Source organism: Muntiacus reevesi, chromosome 9 (genome assembly GCF_963930625.1).
Source record: "Muntiacus reevesi chromosome 9, mMunRee1.1, whole genome shotgun sequence".
NCBI classification, from domain to species: Eukaryota; Metazoa; Chordata; class Mammalia; order Artiodactyla; family Cervidae; genus Muntiacus; species Muntiacus reevesi.
In genome coordinates, this window is record NC_089257.1 from 49,997,380 (window position 1) to 50,012,710 (window position 15,331).

Sequence of the window (15,331 nt, forward strand, 5' to 3'; positions counted from 1 at the left end):
AACACTGTCATCAAACTAAATCTGTATAGCAAACATACTATTTCTACCTTGAGTGTGTTTGTTTAGGGTGTGTGAAGGAGACTTCAGAGATGGCTAACAGAAATTATCATGCAGTTGCTTTCATGTGTGTGATCATAAGAATAATTGAATCTTGACACTCACGTAAAGTACTCCTGACATTTAGCAGTATAAATTGGTGCTGTGAGAGATTGCAGGCTGCTTTAACTTAGATTGCATGTCTACCTATTTGGTGAGTGGGACTGGCTGCAGAATGTGCAGAGACCAAAGCAAAATGAAAATGTAGGAGTCTCTCTGTTCAAAAGTTATTAAGAATTTCGAAGCAGAAACAAGCAGAACGTTAAATCAAGTGTGGAGCCCTGTGTGACTGAACAGGGTGCATATCCATGAAGGCAGCTCTGTTGGTAAGTTTAGGACAGAGTGGGTGTGTGTGTGTTGAGATTATGTGGGGACTGGGCCCTGGCCAGTCTCTCCAGGGCACCACCACTGCACTGCTCCCCCTCTTGTTCCTCTCTAATCCAGTCATCACACTCGATAGCCACAATGACCTTTGAAATAAATGTATATAGATCACATCTCTCCCATCTTCAAACCTGTCAATAGCTTCCCAAATCACTCTGAATAAAGTGCAAGATCTTCATTATATTCCAAAGGACCCTATTTACTTTGATAACCTCCTAAACCTCATTTCTTTCATGCCTCTCTTCTCCCTCACTCAGTGAATTTCAATCTCCTTTTGTCTCCCCTAATGTCCCAAGTTCTTTCTCATCTTTAAGTGTTTGTGCATACTGTTTCCTTCATATGGGACATTAGGTCTCCCTAATCTTGCTTTTCCTTCAGAACACTTCAGCTTCAGTTCAGTTGCTCAGTCGTGTCTGACTCTTTGCGATCCCATGGACTGCAGCACACCAGGCCTTTCTGTCCATCACCGACTCCCAGAGTTTACTCAAACTCATGTCCATTGAGTTAGTGATGCCATCCAACCAGCCCCTTCTCCTGCCTTCAATCTTTCCCAGCATCAGGGTCTTTTCAAATGAGTCAGTTCTTTGCATCAGGTGGCCAAAGTATTGGAGTTTCAGCTTCAGCATCAGTCCTTCCAATGAATATTTAGGGTTGATTTCCTTGAGGATGGACTAGTTGGATCTCCTTGCAGTCCAAGGGACTCTCAAGAGTCTTCTCCAAACACCACAATTCAAAAGCATCAATTCTTAGGCACTCAGCTTTCTTTATAGTTCAACTCTCACATCTATACATGACTACTGGAAAAACCAGTTTTGAGTAGACAGCCCTTTGTTGGCAAAGTAATGTCTCTGCTTTTAAATATGCTGTCTAGGTTGGTCATAACTTTTCTTCCAAGGAGCAAGCATTTTTTAATGTCATGGCTGCAGTCACCATCTGCAGTGATTTTGGAGCCCCCCAAAAATAAAGTCTGTCACTGTTTCCATTGTTTCCTCATTTATTTGCCATGAAGTGATGGGGCCAAATGCCATGATCTTAGTTTTCTGAATGTTGAATTTTAAGCCAACTTTTTCACTCTCCTCTTTCACTTTCATCAAGAGACTCTTTAGTTCTTCGCTTTCTGCCATAAGGGTGGTGCCATCTGCATATGTTATTGATATTTCTGTTATTGATATTTCTCCCAGCAATCTTGATTCCAACACTTACCAAGTTTGTAATCATGTACTTATTATCCTTATGAGGATTTATTTATATTTGCCTACCCTCCATGCTATAAGCTCATTGAGAGCAAGAATAATTCTTGCATTGATGATTATTGTATGCCCAGCATTTAGCAGAGAGAAAGGCATGTAATACATGCTCAGTAAATGTTGAAGGAATGAATGACTTTCAAATCACATAGGCCCATATATTAGAATTGCCTCATTCTGCCGGTTTTAATCTGATAGTACAGTATCCCCACCTGGAGGCAGGTAGCATGATGGTGGTTCCCTCTCATTAACACCATTCTCATTGGCTTAGGATGACCCTACATGATCTAATCATCTCTATTATACTGCATTTATTAATACCATTCATTGTGTTACCAGTTGTAAATTTTTCTTAAAGTCATTTCACCTCATTCTGTTCTAGATGTTAAAGAAGCTTCTATATATTAATCATATTCTCTGTGTTCTCCTTCACCTGTCCTACAGCAACTTATATTCTTTAAGCTTCAGGGAGGTTTGTCTTCTGACTTTGTCAGACACAAGGACTGATTATTTCTGTCCATATGTTTTGTGCAGGAGCACAAAAATGAGGCAGCAAAAGCATTTCTTTTCTTTATGCTGATGCCCTGGAAAATTCTATGCCCTACAAAAAGAGAGGTTAACTGCTCTCCTCTACCACTCCAAGACAGAAACTAATGCAGTAGAAACAGTACTTTTTATTGCATCAGCATTCTTTACTTGGTCCACCTCCTGAAATCGTATGTTTATTTTATACTTAAATTGGTTTGTATACATGTGCATTTTTCTGGAAAGGATCTATATCTTATTAGCTCCTTAGAGAAGTCAGAGATTTAAAAAAAAAAAAGAAGAAGAAGCACCCTGAGCTTTGTATCCTGCTTTACTTTTTCTCCTGACTAAATTTGAGAAGCTGATTGGCTCCTTTCTCTAAACCACTTGGTGTTTTGACTCCCGGATGCTTCTTGAAACTTGTTTTCAAATGGAATTGGTAAACAAGCCTCAGCTTAGCAGAGGCATTTTGAACCATATGAATAATAAATGCATTATAAAAATTCCTGTTTGAAAAAAGAGGCATCAGAGATAATTATGCAATGCACTTAGCTACTCAAGTTTAGTTATTAATATTATTAATACTATTTATTGTTTCTCATTTCTTTTCTTCATGACCTGAGTGTGGTCACACTGGCTTTAGGGATTGGGTCCACAGTGTTAACTGAGAAGCCACCACCAAAATTTTTTTAAAACTCCAAACATTACTAAGAATAAGGCTTGGATTTAGGGCCTAAAAATAATTCAGTTGGAATGTGAAGTTGAGACACCATTATACAACGAAGCTTCTGGCATGTTTGTATATCTGTATATATGATGTCAGCATACATACAATTATTACAATGCTTTGAGGGTTTATTTACAACATGATCTTTTAAAAATTCTTGGACACAAAAAGAAGTGGCTCTTCATTGACCAGATTGTTCTTGTTTCTCTCACTTGTTTTGCCAGTGAGATTTTAAAGATGTTTCTTCCTGCACTTCCTTCCTTCCTTCCTTGTACTCTGTGGGAATCTACAATCACTGCAACTTGAATGGATGAAAGTCCACAAATCGCCAGAAGCAGAATCCTTCTAGGTTGTTTCTTTCCAAATCCGATATTTAACTGTGAATGCATTCTAGTGATTGTCCCCGCCTTTAACAGTAAGTAAACGAGCCCCAGGTTCCACGGGGGGGGGGGGGGGGGGGGGGAAATAGATGCCAACATATGGCAAACTTTATAGTTATGTTTCAACTTATACTACAGGGCACTTTGGGGAAACCCTCTGGTCCTCGTCCCCGACCCATGTAAACACACACACTTTCGAAGATACGGGTTTTCTAGCAAAATCCCGAGCCGCCAAGCCAGGACTCTACTTAAAGAAAGATTTGACGGAGTTCTCAAGCTTCAGACCTCCAAGTGCCAGAGCTACAAGGCGCACCTGGGCTGATAAGCAGCGTGCAAAGGCTCTCAGGTGGGAATTCCTGGCACCGCCCCTACGCCTCTGGCGTAGACACTGGAGCTTGGCGAGTCTCCACTTCTGGGTCGGGTTTGCTTGTTGAAGCCTCTAGTAGCTCAAAACTAAGTCTGCACCAAGAGCAGGCTTCGCGGTCCTTCAGCGGGAGCGAGAGCTCAGCGCCCTCCACCCTCATTCCTTCCCCCATCCCCTCCACCCTCCCTCTCTCCTGGAATCAGGGCTCTCCTAAAGGACACAGTGGGGAGGCCACGAGGTACAGCTGAAGAGTCCTCTGCAGACCAAACCCCCCAGGGCTGGAGGGAACTGGAAGGAACGAGTCCAGACCACGGGACCTTCCCTGGCTGTGGGCCGGCGCCCAGCTGTCCTTGACCTCCCCAGCAGTTGGAGGCGCGCGCCGGGGAAATGAAAGTAAAAACCTGTCTTGGCACGGACCCAGCTGGAAGCTGGCGACGAGTAGGTCGCATCCGCAGACAAGAGTGACAGACAGCGGGTCCTAGACAGGGTCACTGCGAAAAGTCAGACTCGCAGCGGACCAACTGAAAGAAAGCGATGAGAAATGGGAGACGAGCGAGAAAAACAGAATAGTTGGGACTGGGGAGGCTCCTGGAAACAGAGCAGGCGTTCAGTAATAACCTGCAGTCTGCGGTGCGGGCCGACCAGCCGCCAAACCTCATCTACTGCGGCGACTGCCTGGAGGCCAGACCCGCAGCCAGAACCCAGCCAGTGCGCTGCGCTGCACCCTTCCGACCCTCGGCGTGTCCAGCCCAAGCCCGAGCCCAAGCCAGGGATCTGTCCCCCACCCGGAGCTGGAACTCAGGTCCGCTCAGGTGACTCCCTTGGGGAAGAGCCCTCAGAAGAAATAGCTTCGAGGCGACCATTCCTTCCCCAAGTGCAATGTCCACCGGTCATTCCTGGGAGTGAAGAGGCGGCTGAGGCAGCAGTGCTCAGCTCAGGCCAGACAAGGTCCGTGCGCGCCCCAGCGCCAGCCGCCTGTGCACTGGGTCTCAGAACTAGTGTGGCAGGGCAGGTTATAGATGGGGAAGCTAGAAGGTGGGGTGTAACTTGTCCAAGTTCATACAGAGAATCGCTGTCGGGTGAGGACTGGAAGCTGGTCCACGGTGTTCTAGTGGTCCCGCACCCTCCTCCTCTCAGTCTAGACCCTCAGCTTCAGGACCCGTATCCAGGGTAGTAGGTGACAGAACTACAGAAGCTCTCCTGCAAGGAGGGGGGAGTCCCGCGGGGCTAAGTTCCCTCCCCAGTTTGGCCTCCAGAATTTAAGTAAGAAAGTGAAGTCAAGAAGCAGTGATGGAAGAGCATAAACGGGTGACAAACGTGTTTGGGGGTGATTCATCATGAACAGGCATAAATCCTTGGGCGGGGGCTAGGACTCTCCTCTCCCCCTTGAGGAGATGATGGCCCCAGCCTAGAAAAATATCCATGCCGCGCCCCACTCCAGTCTGCTATGCATGCTTCCGGCCGAGCTGTTCACGACCTTTGGTGTGACTTTGAGCAAATGCTTACCCCTCTGAACTTTAGTTTTCTCATTTCACCAAGTAGAAAATTGATGTTACCTTCCTTGTCTAACTCAAGGGTAGGTGTGAGGATCAAAGGAGATCGGGATGTGGCCATGGTTTGTAAAGTGTAAAGCGATTAACATACGTGAAGCATTAGTGTGCTCCTTGGCAGTAAATCCTCACGTTTACAAGGGGTGAATGAAGGCTCCAAGGGCAGTCAGGCAAACTCTCAGGTTGTAACCTTATAAGGCACAACTGGATTACAAGGGGGAAAAAACGAAACTGTATTCTTTGACCTAATTTTGGTTATTCCTATATTTCCAAACAAGCATGAAAATTCTGAAACTTCAGGTGACTCCCCACTCTAACTCCCAGTTCTCAAATCAGCCTTTCGGAGCCTTGCCCCTATTGCGAAATCTTACCAGTTCGTCCCCAGAACCCAGAGTCTCGGCAGCTGGGGGGGCGGGGGAGGGGGGGGGCGGGCAGGGCGGGTGGGAGGGGGCGCTGGCGAGCTCCCTCTCTTCTCAGGAGTGCTCTGTGCCTGCCGGTAAGGCTCCGCGGGAGTCTGAGGTCGCGGCCAGGTCAGGCACCAAGCCGGCACGGGGCGCGGTCCACTCGAGGCCACAGCTCCCGAGGTCTGGGGTTCGGGTCATCCACGTGGTACCCCGCGCTGGCTCTTGCAGTTCTGTGCCAGACCTTACACTCTGGGCTGCATGGGTCCTAGGTAAGGACCCCAAGAGGTTGTACCGGCTCTGCTTCATCCCAGCTGAAGGTCTGAACACTGTGCCCAGAGAATCAGTACCGGGGCAGTTCCTGCATCAGTCTCCCGGAGCTCATCTCTAAAACTTTCTAGGCACGAGGGACACCCCCCTCCTCAACCTACAAACCCCACACTCACGGGCAAGCAATGCGCGCGCCCGATTACAGAGCGCGCGCCCAAGGGAAGGGAGGGAGGGAGTGAGGGCCGCCTAGGCCCCGCCCCCCGCGCTCTTATAAAGCGGAGGAATGCGAGCCGGCCACTCAGTGGTTTCTTGGTGACACTAAGCGAAACAGCTCGAACCTTGTCACTTTTGGCTTCTCACTGCAGCTTCGACGTCGGGGTTTTGCCACTGCCAGAGCGCCGTCTCAGACTTAATACTCCAAAGAATTTTGGCAGATCACCCTCTCAGCAGGTATGCACCTCGGGCGGGGCGGGTTGAAGTTTCGGGGGCTTGCCTAGAAGCGCTGAGTGAGGGGTACAATCTACTTTGCAGGGTCCTCTGCTGGGTGCGTCCCGCATCCCGAGCCCAGCTCGTGGACACAGCAGGAACTCCAGAGACCCAGTCCCCTCTGCTCCGTCAGCCAAATTCTGAGAAGTTGAGTGGGGAACCTCTGGGAGCCTGGCGCTGGGCAGCGGCCTCCCCTGCAGGGCCTGTCACCCGCTTGGCGGGTGCAAATGCCGCTGGCGCCTCTCTGCGCCCCTGGGAGATAAGCGTCTGAGTCAGGCGGAGCGCAGGCTCACACTGGCCGCGCCGGGGGGCCCCCCGCTCGCCTCCTTGCCCCGCCCGGCGGTGCGGCAGGCCCGGACACTCAAGCTCTGCTCTTTTTTCTCCTTCCCCAGGGTCTGCGCATCGCCGCCGGGATGAAGCTGGTTCCCGTCGCCCTCATGTACCTGGGCTCGCTCGCCTTCCTAGGCGCGGACGCAGCAAGGCTCGACGTGGCGGCAGAGTTCCGAAAGAAGTGAGTGGTTGGCAGCGCCTTCCCCAGTCCTGGTACCTGCAAGGCAAGGGAAACTGACCAATGGTCGCCGAGGGGTTAGAAATGAAGAGGAATGGGAATGGGTCAAGACCTCGCCAGGACGATTGCGAATCGAGTCTCTTTGTTTTTTAGATGGAATAAGTGGGCTCTAAGTCGTGGAAAAAGAGAACTTCGCGAGTCCAGTAGCTACCCCACCGGGCTCGCCAGCGTGAAGGCCGGGCCTGTCCAGACTCTTGTTCGGCCCCAGGATGTGAAGGGCGCCTCTCGCAGCCCGCAGGCCAGGTAACTATGCCAGGCGCCGTTGCGGATCCCCCCTCCTTTGCCTTAGCCCTGGGGATCATCAGGGCTGTATTGCAGTTGAGATGGAGATGGCAGTTTCCAGCTCCCTCTGGTCTTAGAATGGTTCCCTTCCCGATGACTGGTGGTGGATGTGGGGGTCTCACATAGCCTTCCTTTCCCGTCTCCAGCAGTCCTGACGCAGCCCGCATCCGAGTCAAGCGCTACCGCCAGAGTTTGAACAACTTCCAGGGCATGAGGAGCTTTGGTTGTCGCTTCGGGACGTGCACGGTGCAGAAGCTGGCGCATCAGATCTACCAGTTCACGGACAAGGACAAGGACGGAGTCGCCCCCAGGAGCAAGATCAGCCCCCAGGGCTACGGCCGTCGGCGCCGACGTTCACTGCCCGAGGCCAGCTTGGGTCGGACTCTATTACAGCCTCTAGAGCCAAAGGCGCGAGGTGCCCCAGACTCCCGGGTGCATCAAGTATTTGCCACGCTCCTTAGGATTTAGGCGCCTGGGCAGCAGCGAACAGTCGGGCACGCATCTCGCCGGCACCTCTCGGGCGGGAGGGCTTCCGCGCGCCGAGCCCCTCACTCAGCCTATGGGCCCGGGCTGAGAACAGCCCTGAGAGACCGAGGGTCCAGGAGGCACCGTCCGGCAGCCAGCGAGCACTGGCTTTGCAGGAACCCGTCCTCCTCGGAGGGGAGGCAGTGTTCTCTTCACCCTAATTGGGGCCAGGTGCCCAGGGTGGGGAGGTGGGTGCAGAAGGAATCCAAAGGAGCGTCGTCTGCCAGGCTCGCGGAGAAGAGAAACAGCGAAACAAATGCTGAGACCCTCAGGGGCAAGGGTCTGAGCCACTGCCGTGCCCGCCCACAAACTGATTCCTGATGGGGTGTCACCCCACCGGGGCGCAAGCCTCACTATTACTTGAACTTTCCGAAACCTAGAGAGGAAAAGTGCAATGAGTGTTGTATATACAGAGGTAATTATCAATATTTAAATTTGTTGTCAAGATTTTTTTTTTTGTAACTTCAAATATAGAGATATTTTTGTACGTTATATATTGTATTAAGGGCATTTTAAAGCAATCGTATTGTTCCCCTCCCCTCTATTTTAATAAGTGAATGTCTCAGCGAGATGCAACGTTGTTTGCTGCGTGGAATGTGAGAGTGTGTGCGTGAAAGAGATGAGTTGCCTCTTGTGGAAGAAGAAAACACCATGTCTGTATAATCTATTTACATAAAGTGGGTGATTTAAGAAGTAGCAAACCAATAAACTGTCTCAATGCTGATTCATTCCCGGGTCACGAGTCTTGGGAGGGAGAGTGTCCCGGGTCTTGGTCTGCCGGGGAGCCTTAGGGTCCGGCCGCCTGGCGTGGGAAGGTTAGGACGGCTGCGCCGGCGGCTCTCCGCGCTGGCTGAGCTGCCGGAGTAACCCTCTACGGTGGGACTCGTGGAGTGCGTCTTGCTTGCCGGTAGGGGCTTCGCAGAGATGTTCCACGTCCCATCGTCGTGGGGCAGGGAGGCCGGGTAGAGTAGGGTGAGCCCTTAGTGGGAAGGTGAGCCTGGACTCTCTCGATTGCGCAAGAGTCCCAGATTTTATGGAGTCGCTCACGGAAACCGGCGCGAAAGCGCCCCTCGGAGAGTTGGGGTGGTCTCCGAGGCTTTCCAAATGAGGAGTTTCCCCCTGCTTCAGCGGTGCTAAAGTTAGAAGCGACTCCAGCAAAAAGTGCGGGCTCCTCCGGGAAATGCTCAGCCGGGCCAGTTAAGCCCAGTTCTCTCCCGGCCCGGTGCCCCAGCGAGTCCACGGGCTCATAAGCGATGCTGCGGCGCCCCCAGCCGGCCGCCTCCGACGTGCCAGAGCGCCGTCAGGCGGTACGTGCGGTTTAATAAGTCCTCCTACGTGGGAGTCAGCACACAGCCTTAATGAAAGAGGAAAGAAAAAAACAGTTCGCAGATGCCAGCCAGGACCGCCCCCCCAGACCTGTACCGTGGCTCCCTGTTCTGGGACCGTGACTCAGCGCCCACACGCTGCGCCGCGTGCAGCTGCTGACCCGAGTCGGGCCGGACGGACGTGCCGCCGGAACCGTGCGCCTGCGGCGGCCTGAGACCTTCATTGTTCCGCCTCTCCTTGCCGCTCTCCTCTTCCTTCCTCCTTCCCAAGACTTTTTCATTTTTTTCTACACTTCTCTCCCTTCTTCCTTCCTCCCCATTTGCTTAAATTTATACCTAATCATCTTAGACGGTTGACCCCAGTTCTGGTGATACAAGCCGGACACTAAGCTCCGGTGAGTGACTAGGGCAGGGGACGTTGAAACAATTCCGACAGAAGAGGAGGATGGGGAAGGCACCCTGTTATTGATGTCCCTGTCCCACTGGTCTCAGTCAGCATCCTGGAGACCCAGGATGGAGTCCTGCTCCCTGCCTTCCCACTTTAAAGCATGACTGAAACGTTGGTGCTTCTGGGTGATCTCAGAAACCTCCCTGGTGAAGAAAATCTGAGGGTGAGTTTGAATAATAAAAGTGTTTCCAGGGCAGCCTACCTTGTTTTTGTTTTTGCATCCATTGCATACCACAAGGTCCCTTCTGAGGGCCTAGAATAGTTCCTTTCAGAAAAAAACCTAAGTGACGTGAAAGAGGGCCAAGGTCTGGGGTCCAGAGATCGCCTGCTTCTGAAGCAGTTTCCAGTTCAAAGAAAGTAGATCCTAGTATGTGGAATGCCTTTGAAGACCATCTGAGGCCTCTGTTTTGAGCACCTGGCTGTTGAACCTGTAGTCTTCATATAGTTCATTGTCCTATTTGATCTTAATTTTATGAGGTTTGTTAGGATTCTAGGGGTTACAAATGCAGCAAGAGCCCATCCTGTCCTCAAGATCATTCTAGTAAAATTCACTTAGAGGGAGCTCTGTGCCAGGCACTGCACAAGGTAGAGGGGATGTATTGGAAGAGTGACTACAAAATCCAGTTTTGGAATTCCCATGCCAGTGAGTGGTTTTGAGTGGTCTGAAGGGGCTACAAAAACCAGAGAGCCACAAACACTTCAGCCTTGCAGACAGTGACTCGGGGTTAAATACTCACCCTTCTCCTTGAGCCAACGTTTGTCCCATAGCCACAGAGCCCTTCAGCCAAACCTCATCCTGGCAGAGTTTCAGCCAGCAGGCAGAGCTGCCAAAGGCAGGTTGGGCACTAGCTTAGGGTTGTTCTGAGCGGGGAGCAGGCATTTGCCTTCTGCCCGGGGAGTCTTATGACTCCCTTCAGGGAATCCAAGGCAAGTGAAAGAGATGGTTCAGCTCTGAGATGAAGAGGCAGCTGCTCAGATGGAGTCCTTCCCAACTGAAAAAAAAAAAAAAAAATCTGTGATTGGAGATGTGTCTGAAAGGACAAGAGACCTTCCTCAAACCAGTCCAGTACAAGTTCTGAATTGACTGAAGGTCATCATCAAACCGTGGAGACCTTCTCTGTGAACCATCCAACCTTCCTTCTGAATTTTTTTCCTTTTCATAAGGTGTCAAAGCCTGTCAGGATAAGGCCTCTCGATTCCAAGAACACGTCGTTTATCAACAGTGATGAGTCATTTGTGAGCTGATCCGACCTGTCTGCGGCTGAAGAGTAGCCACAGCTTTTATCTTTAGCTACTGTTGCTGGCTGTGGGAATGGTACCATCCATTTGTAATCAAACACAATGTACCAAGCAGTTTCTTCAAAAGCTGACACCTTGGCTGAACAGCTAAGGGTGGAAGGGAATGATGGGGAGGAATGGAAACCGATTTCTTTTTTTAGCACCTGCTTTGTATCTGACATTCTCCTTGCCACTTTAATCTCTTATCTCATTTAATTCTTACAGCAGCCTTGTGGAGTGGGTGTTATTATCTCTGTTCTGTCTGCGGATAAAGAGGTTGAACCTCAGAGACGTAAAGTAACTAAGCCAAGGTCACACAGTGAGTAATCAGGGCTGGAGTCTGGATTTGCACTCAAGTGCTACACGCTATTTTGATGCTATGAAGACATAGAGAGTAAGGTGGGATAATTTTAACATTTGTATTCTTAAGCCAGATGTCCCCAAATGTCCTCTAATATGAGGATGGCTTGGGTAGGTGATTTCCACCTGTGGTTCTGAGAGATTTACATGAGGCTGGTAGGACTGGAAACCAGAACGGCTTCAGTGGTATGCTCAGTGAGTGCAAAATAAATAAATGGAGTGAGTTTTTAAATTCTTGGACCTGGTTTGAAGCGGGGATTATAAATCAGAAATAGTCTCTTCCCCACCCCCCGAGCTAAGCTACTGACCTCTTTGGTTTTTGTTGCCAAATATAGTTAGAACATACACTGAAGACCTCAAGACCTGGCTCCTGAGAGAAAGGCCTTCTGAGCTATTCCTGGCCAAACCCAGTCCCACACTGCAGGTCTTGAGTCGCCTGGAAGGACACCTGTGTCTACAGAGCTGCAAATAGAGCTTCCACCCTTAGGTGGAAGTTTTGTCTCTGGCAACTGCTGCCCAGGCCAACTTTTCAGCTGACAGAGTTCTGAGTGCTGCCCCTCCTTTCCCCAGCTGGGAAGCCAAGGGCCTTGTTAGCTTGGGTCCCACAGAGCTTTTTGCCAAAGCCTGATTGGAGGCTTGGTCTTCATTTGCATGGGAAGAAGGGTGAGGCTAGATAGCTATCTGGTGGTCCCACTGGTCTCGTTCCAGAGTTATTTTGGAACGTTCTGGAAAAATAATAAAATGACTGTGACCACACAGGCAGATGAATTTACTAGGTTATTGTACATCTATCAAAAACCAAGAAAGTAGTTCTGAGTATTAAGATGAGTTTTTGAGAAAGAAATGCATGTTACTTATCATATAATATTTATTCAGTGTAAAAAAAAGAAATGATTCACCTTTCATACCACTCCCAGAGAGATAACCATGACTAATATTTTAGTGTTTACTTTTTTAGACATATACACATATACACATTTTTAAAAACTGAACTTGAGTGCAGAGAGCTGAATTAAACATACTTCTCAGTTTAAGGCAAGTTGTTATCCGTCTTTCCAAGTCTTCTCTCTTTTTTTAATTATTTATTTTTCTCCTTTATTTCCCATCCCCCTTCCTATTTCCTCCACAGGAACTGTCTTTCATATGTTTGATATTTTACTTATTCTATGTTTATAATCCTGTAAAATTGTTTTGTTGTTTTGTGACTTATGTGTTTGTATGTGCATGTGTTCTGTGTGAAGCACTTTATCATTCCAAACTTGTTTTTTCCAATTAATCAGTATCAGTTCTTCTTTTCGGGAACAAAGACCTGCTGATTTCAGGACTTAATAATGCTCAGGTTCTTGATGTCTCATCACAGAAAGAATTCAGTGAGAGACAAAGTGATAGGGTAAGAAGTGGATTATTTAGAGAGAAATGCACTACAGAGTGTGGGCCATCTCAGAAGGAGAGAGCAGCCATGACTATGTGTTTTTAACATACAAGTATATTGTGTTAAAATTTTTCCTACTTTTTCTTACTAACCACTTAACAAATAATTATCCAAGTAGATTATTCCTTCTTACAGCTGCATATTATGGAGTAGCAATGCATCTATCACATTTTAATTTTCTTGTCTCTTAATGAGAGACACTTGGGTTGCCTCCAGCACCAGTTTGCCGCAAATAATGTATACAAGAACATCCTGTTTCATGTCCTCTAATGGATCTGAATAAGAATTTCTTGAGATTATATATCCAGAAATGGCATCAAAAGACTTCTGCAGACAATGCTAAATTTTGTGAGATTACTTCTCAGAATGCCTATCCCAGTTTGTATTCCCACCAGCAGTGCACGTTCCTACCTCCCTGTGTCCCTGTCAACCTCTGTATGGATTCACATTTGCCATCCAAAAGGGTATACATTAATAAGGCACTATTGTTTTACCTTCCATTACTGCTTACTGCTGAATTTTAGCACTTCATTTATTTTACTGTTTTAAAGGTAAATTCTTAGAAGTAAAATTACTGAGACCATTTTCTCACTCCACACGCAAATGTAAACTAAAAGTGTTTTGAAGATTTACATGTAACCTCTGAAACCTTAAAACTTCCAGAACAAAACTGGACAAAACACCCTAGGCAATGTGTTCTTTGATGTTGGTCTTAGCAAAAATTTTGCCTGTCTCCTCAGGCAAGGACAACAAAAGCAAAAATTAACAAATGAGACCACATCAAGCTAAAAAGCATTCGGACAGCAAAGGCAGCTATCAACAAAACAGGCAACCTACTGAATGAGAGAAGATATTTGCAAATGATGCATCTGATAAGGGGTTAATATCCAAAATATGTAAAGAATTTGAACAACTCAATATCACAAAACCAGTCCGATTAAAAAATGGGCAGAGGATCTGAATAAGTATTTTTCAAAAAAAAAAAAAACATACAAAAGGTCAATAAGAGCATTGAAAAGATACACAACAACACTCATCATCAGATAAATAAAAATCGAAACCACAATGAAATAGCACCTCACGTGAGTTAGGATGGCTATCATCAAAAAGACAAGAAATATCAGGTGTTGTAGAGGATGCAGAGTAAAAGGAATCTTTGTCACTATTGATGTGAATCTAAATTGGTGTAACCTCTATGGAAAACTGGCAACCCACTCCAGTATCCTTGCCTGGAAAATCCCATGGACGGAGAAGCCTGGTAGGCCCCAGTTCATGGGGTCGCAAAGAGTCGGACATGACTAAGTGACTTTACTTCACTTCTATGGAAAACAGCATGAAGGTTCCTCAAAAAGAAAAATTAAAATGGAGCTACCAAGCAATCCAGCAATTTCCACTCCTGGGTATTTATTAAATAAAATAAAATAAAAATGCTAATTTGAATAGATGTGTGCAAGAGGAGCCTGGTGGGCTACAGTCCATGGGATAGCAAAGTGTTGGACATGACTGAACTATTAAGCACACAGCACACATGTATGATATACAATGGAATATTGTTCAGTCATAAGTAAGAATGAAATCTTATTGCAACAGACTTGGATGGACCTAAAGGGCATTATGCTAAGTGAAATGTCAGACAGAGAGACAAATACTGTATGTTTCCATTTATAGATAGAATTAAAAAAAAAAAAAAACAGGACAAAACAGAAATAGACAGATACAGAGAAGAAACTAGTAGCTGCTAGAGGGAAGGAGGATGGGGAATGGATAAAATAGGTGAAAGGGACTAAGAAGCATAAACCACCAGTTATAAAATAAATCACATGGATGTAATGTACAGCACAGGAAATATAGTCATTAATATTGTGATAACTTTGCATGGTGCATGCTCAGTTATGTCTGGATCCTTTTACTAGGGAATGGCATAAAGGGTGCAGTCTGGACACTGTGTGTGTGCTCACTTGTGTCTGTCTCTTTGTGACCCCTTGGACTGTAGCCCACCTGGCTCCTCTCTCCATGGGATTTTTCCCGGCAAGAATACTGGAGCAGGTTGCCATTCCCTTCTCCAGGGGAATTTCCCGACCCAGGGATCGAAAACCTGTCTCCTGGTCTCCTGCATTGTCAGGCAAACTTTTTACCTCTGAGTCACCTGAGAAGCCCCAACTTTGCTCGGTGCATAATCTATAAAAATCACTATATTGTATGTTGCTGCTGCTGCTGCTGCTAAGCCGCTTCAGTCATGTCCAACTCTGTGTGACCCCATAGACGCAGCCCACCAGGCTCCCCTGTCTCTGGGATTCTCCAGGCAAGAACACTGGAGTGGATTGCCATTTCCTTCTCCAATGCATGAAAGTGAAAAGTGAAAGTGAAGTCGGCAAGAGTACTGGAGTGGGGTGAGTACTGGAGTGGGGTGCCGCTGCCTTCTCCACTACATTGTATACCTGAAACTAATACAGTATTGTAAGTCAACTATATTTCAATAAAAAAATAAGTAAATTTATTGAGCCCACGAGTATGTGCTTTTTTGTTAAATATTGTATACGTATTGCCAGATCAACCTCTGGAATGATCAGTTTTTACTTCTACTAACAGTAAATGTCAGTCTCCTATATTCTTAGAAACACTGAGCATTATCCCTCTTTCTTAATACTGTGTTATCTGATAGGTAAAAATGATATTTCTTATT

The 15,331-nt window shown here is 47.4% G+C and overlaps 1 protein-coding gene across 4 annotated transcripts; it reads left to right on the forward strand.

Annotated features, from left to right (window-relative positions):
- The first annotated feature begins 6,235 nt into the window (after positions 1-6,235).
- On the forward strand, positions 6,236-8,534 carry ADM (adrenomedullin). 4 transcript variants are annotated; one of them, XM_065945181.1, is made up of 5 exons: positions 6,236-6,394; positions 6,476-6,577; positions 6,823-6,941; positions 7,092-7,241; positions 7,427-8,534. In XM_065945181.1, exons 3-5 carry the CDS (start codon positions 6,844-6,846, stop codon positions 7,746-7,748), a joined length of 570 nt encoding a protein of 189 aa, XP_065801253.1. In that variant the 5' UTR covers positions 6,236-6,394; positions 6,476-6,577; positions 6,823-6,843; the 3' UTR covers positions 7,749-8,534. The 4 variants fall into 4 exon arrangements, with proteins under 4 accessions (XP_065801253.1, XP_065801252.1, XP_065801255.1 ...); XM_065945180.1 differs by having other exon boundaries at positions 6,476-6,941; XM_065945183.1 differs by having other exon boundaries at positions 6,476-6,941; positions 7,430-8,534.
- The last annotated feature ends 6,797 nt before the right edge of the window (positions 8,535-15,331 follow it).

Excerpts from the sequence above, each read along its gene's own strand:
- ADM (XM_065945180.1), top strand. The coding sequence starts at position 6,844 with ATGAAGCTGGTTCCCGTCGCCCTCATGTACCTGGGCTCGCTCGCCTTC. Across the intron at positions 6,942-7,091 it reads GCGGCAGAGTTCCGAAAGAA|ATGGAATAAGTGGGCTCTAA; the intron begins GTGAGTGGTTGG and ends TTTGTTTTTTAG. Across the intron at positions 7,242-7,426 it reads TCTCGCAGCCCGCAGGCCAG|CAGTCCTGACGCAGCCCGCA; the intron begins GTAACTATGCCA and ends TCCCGTCTCCAG.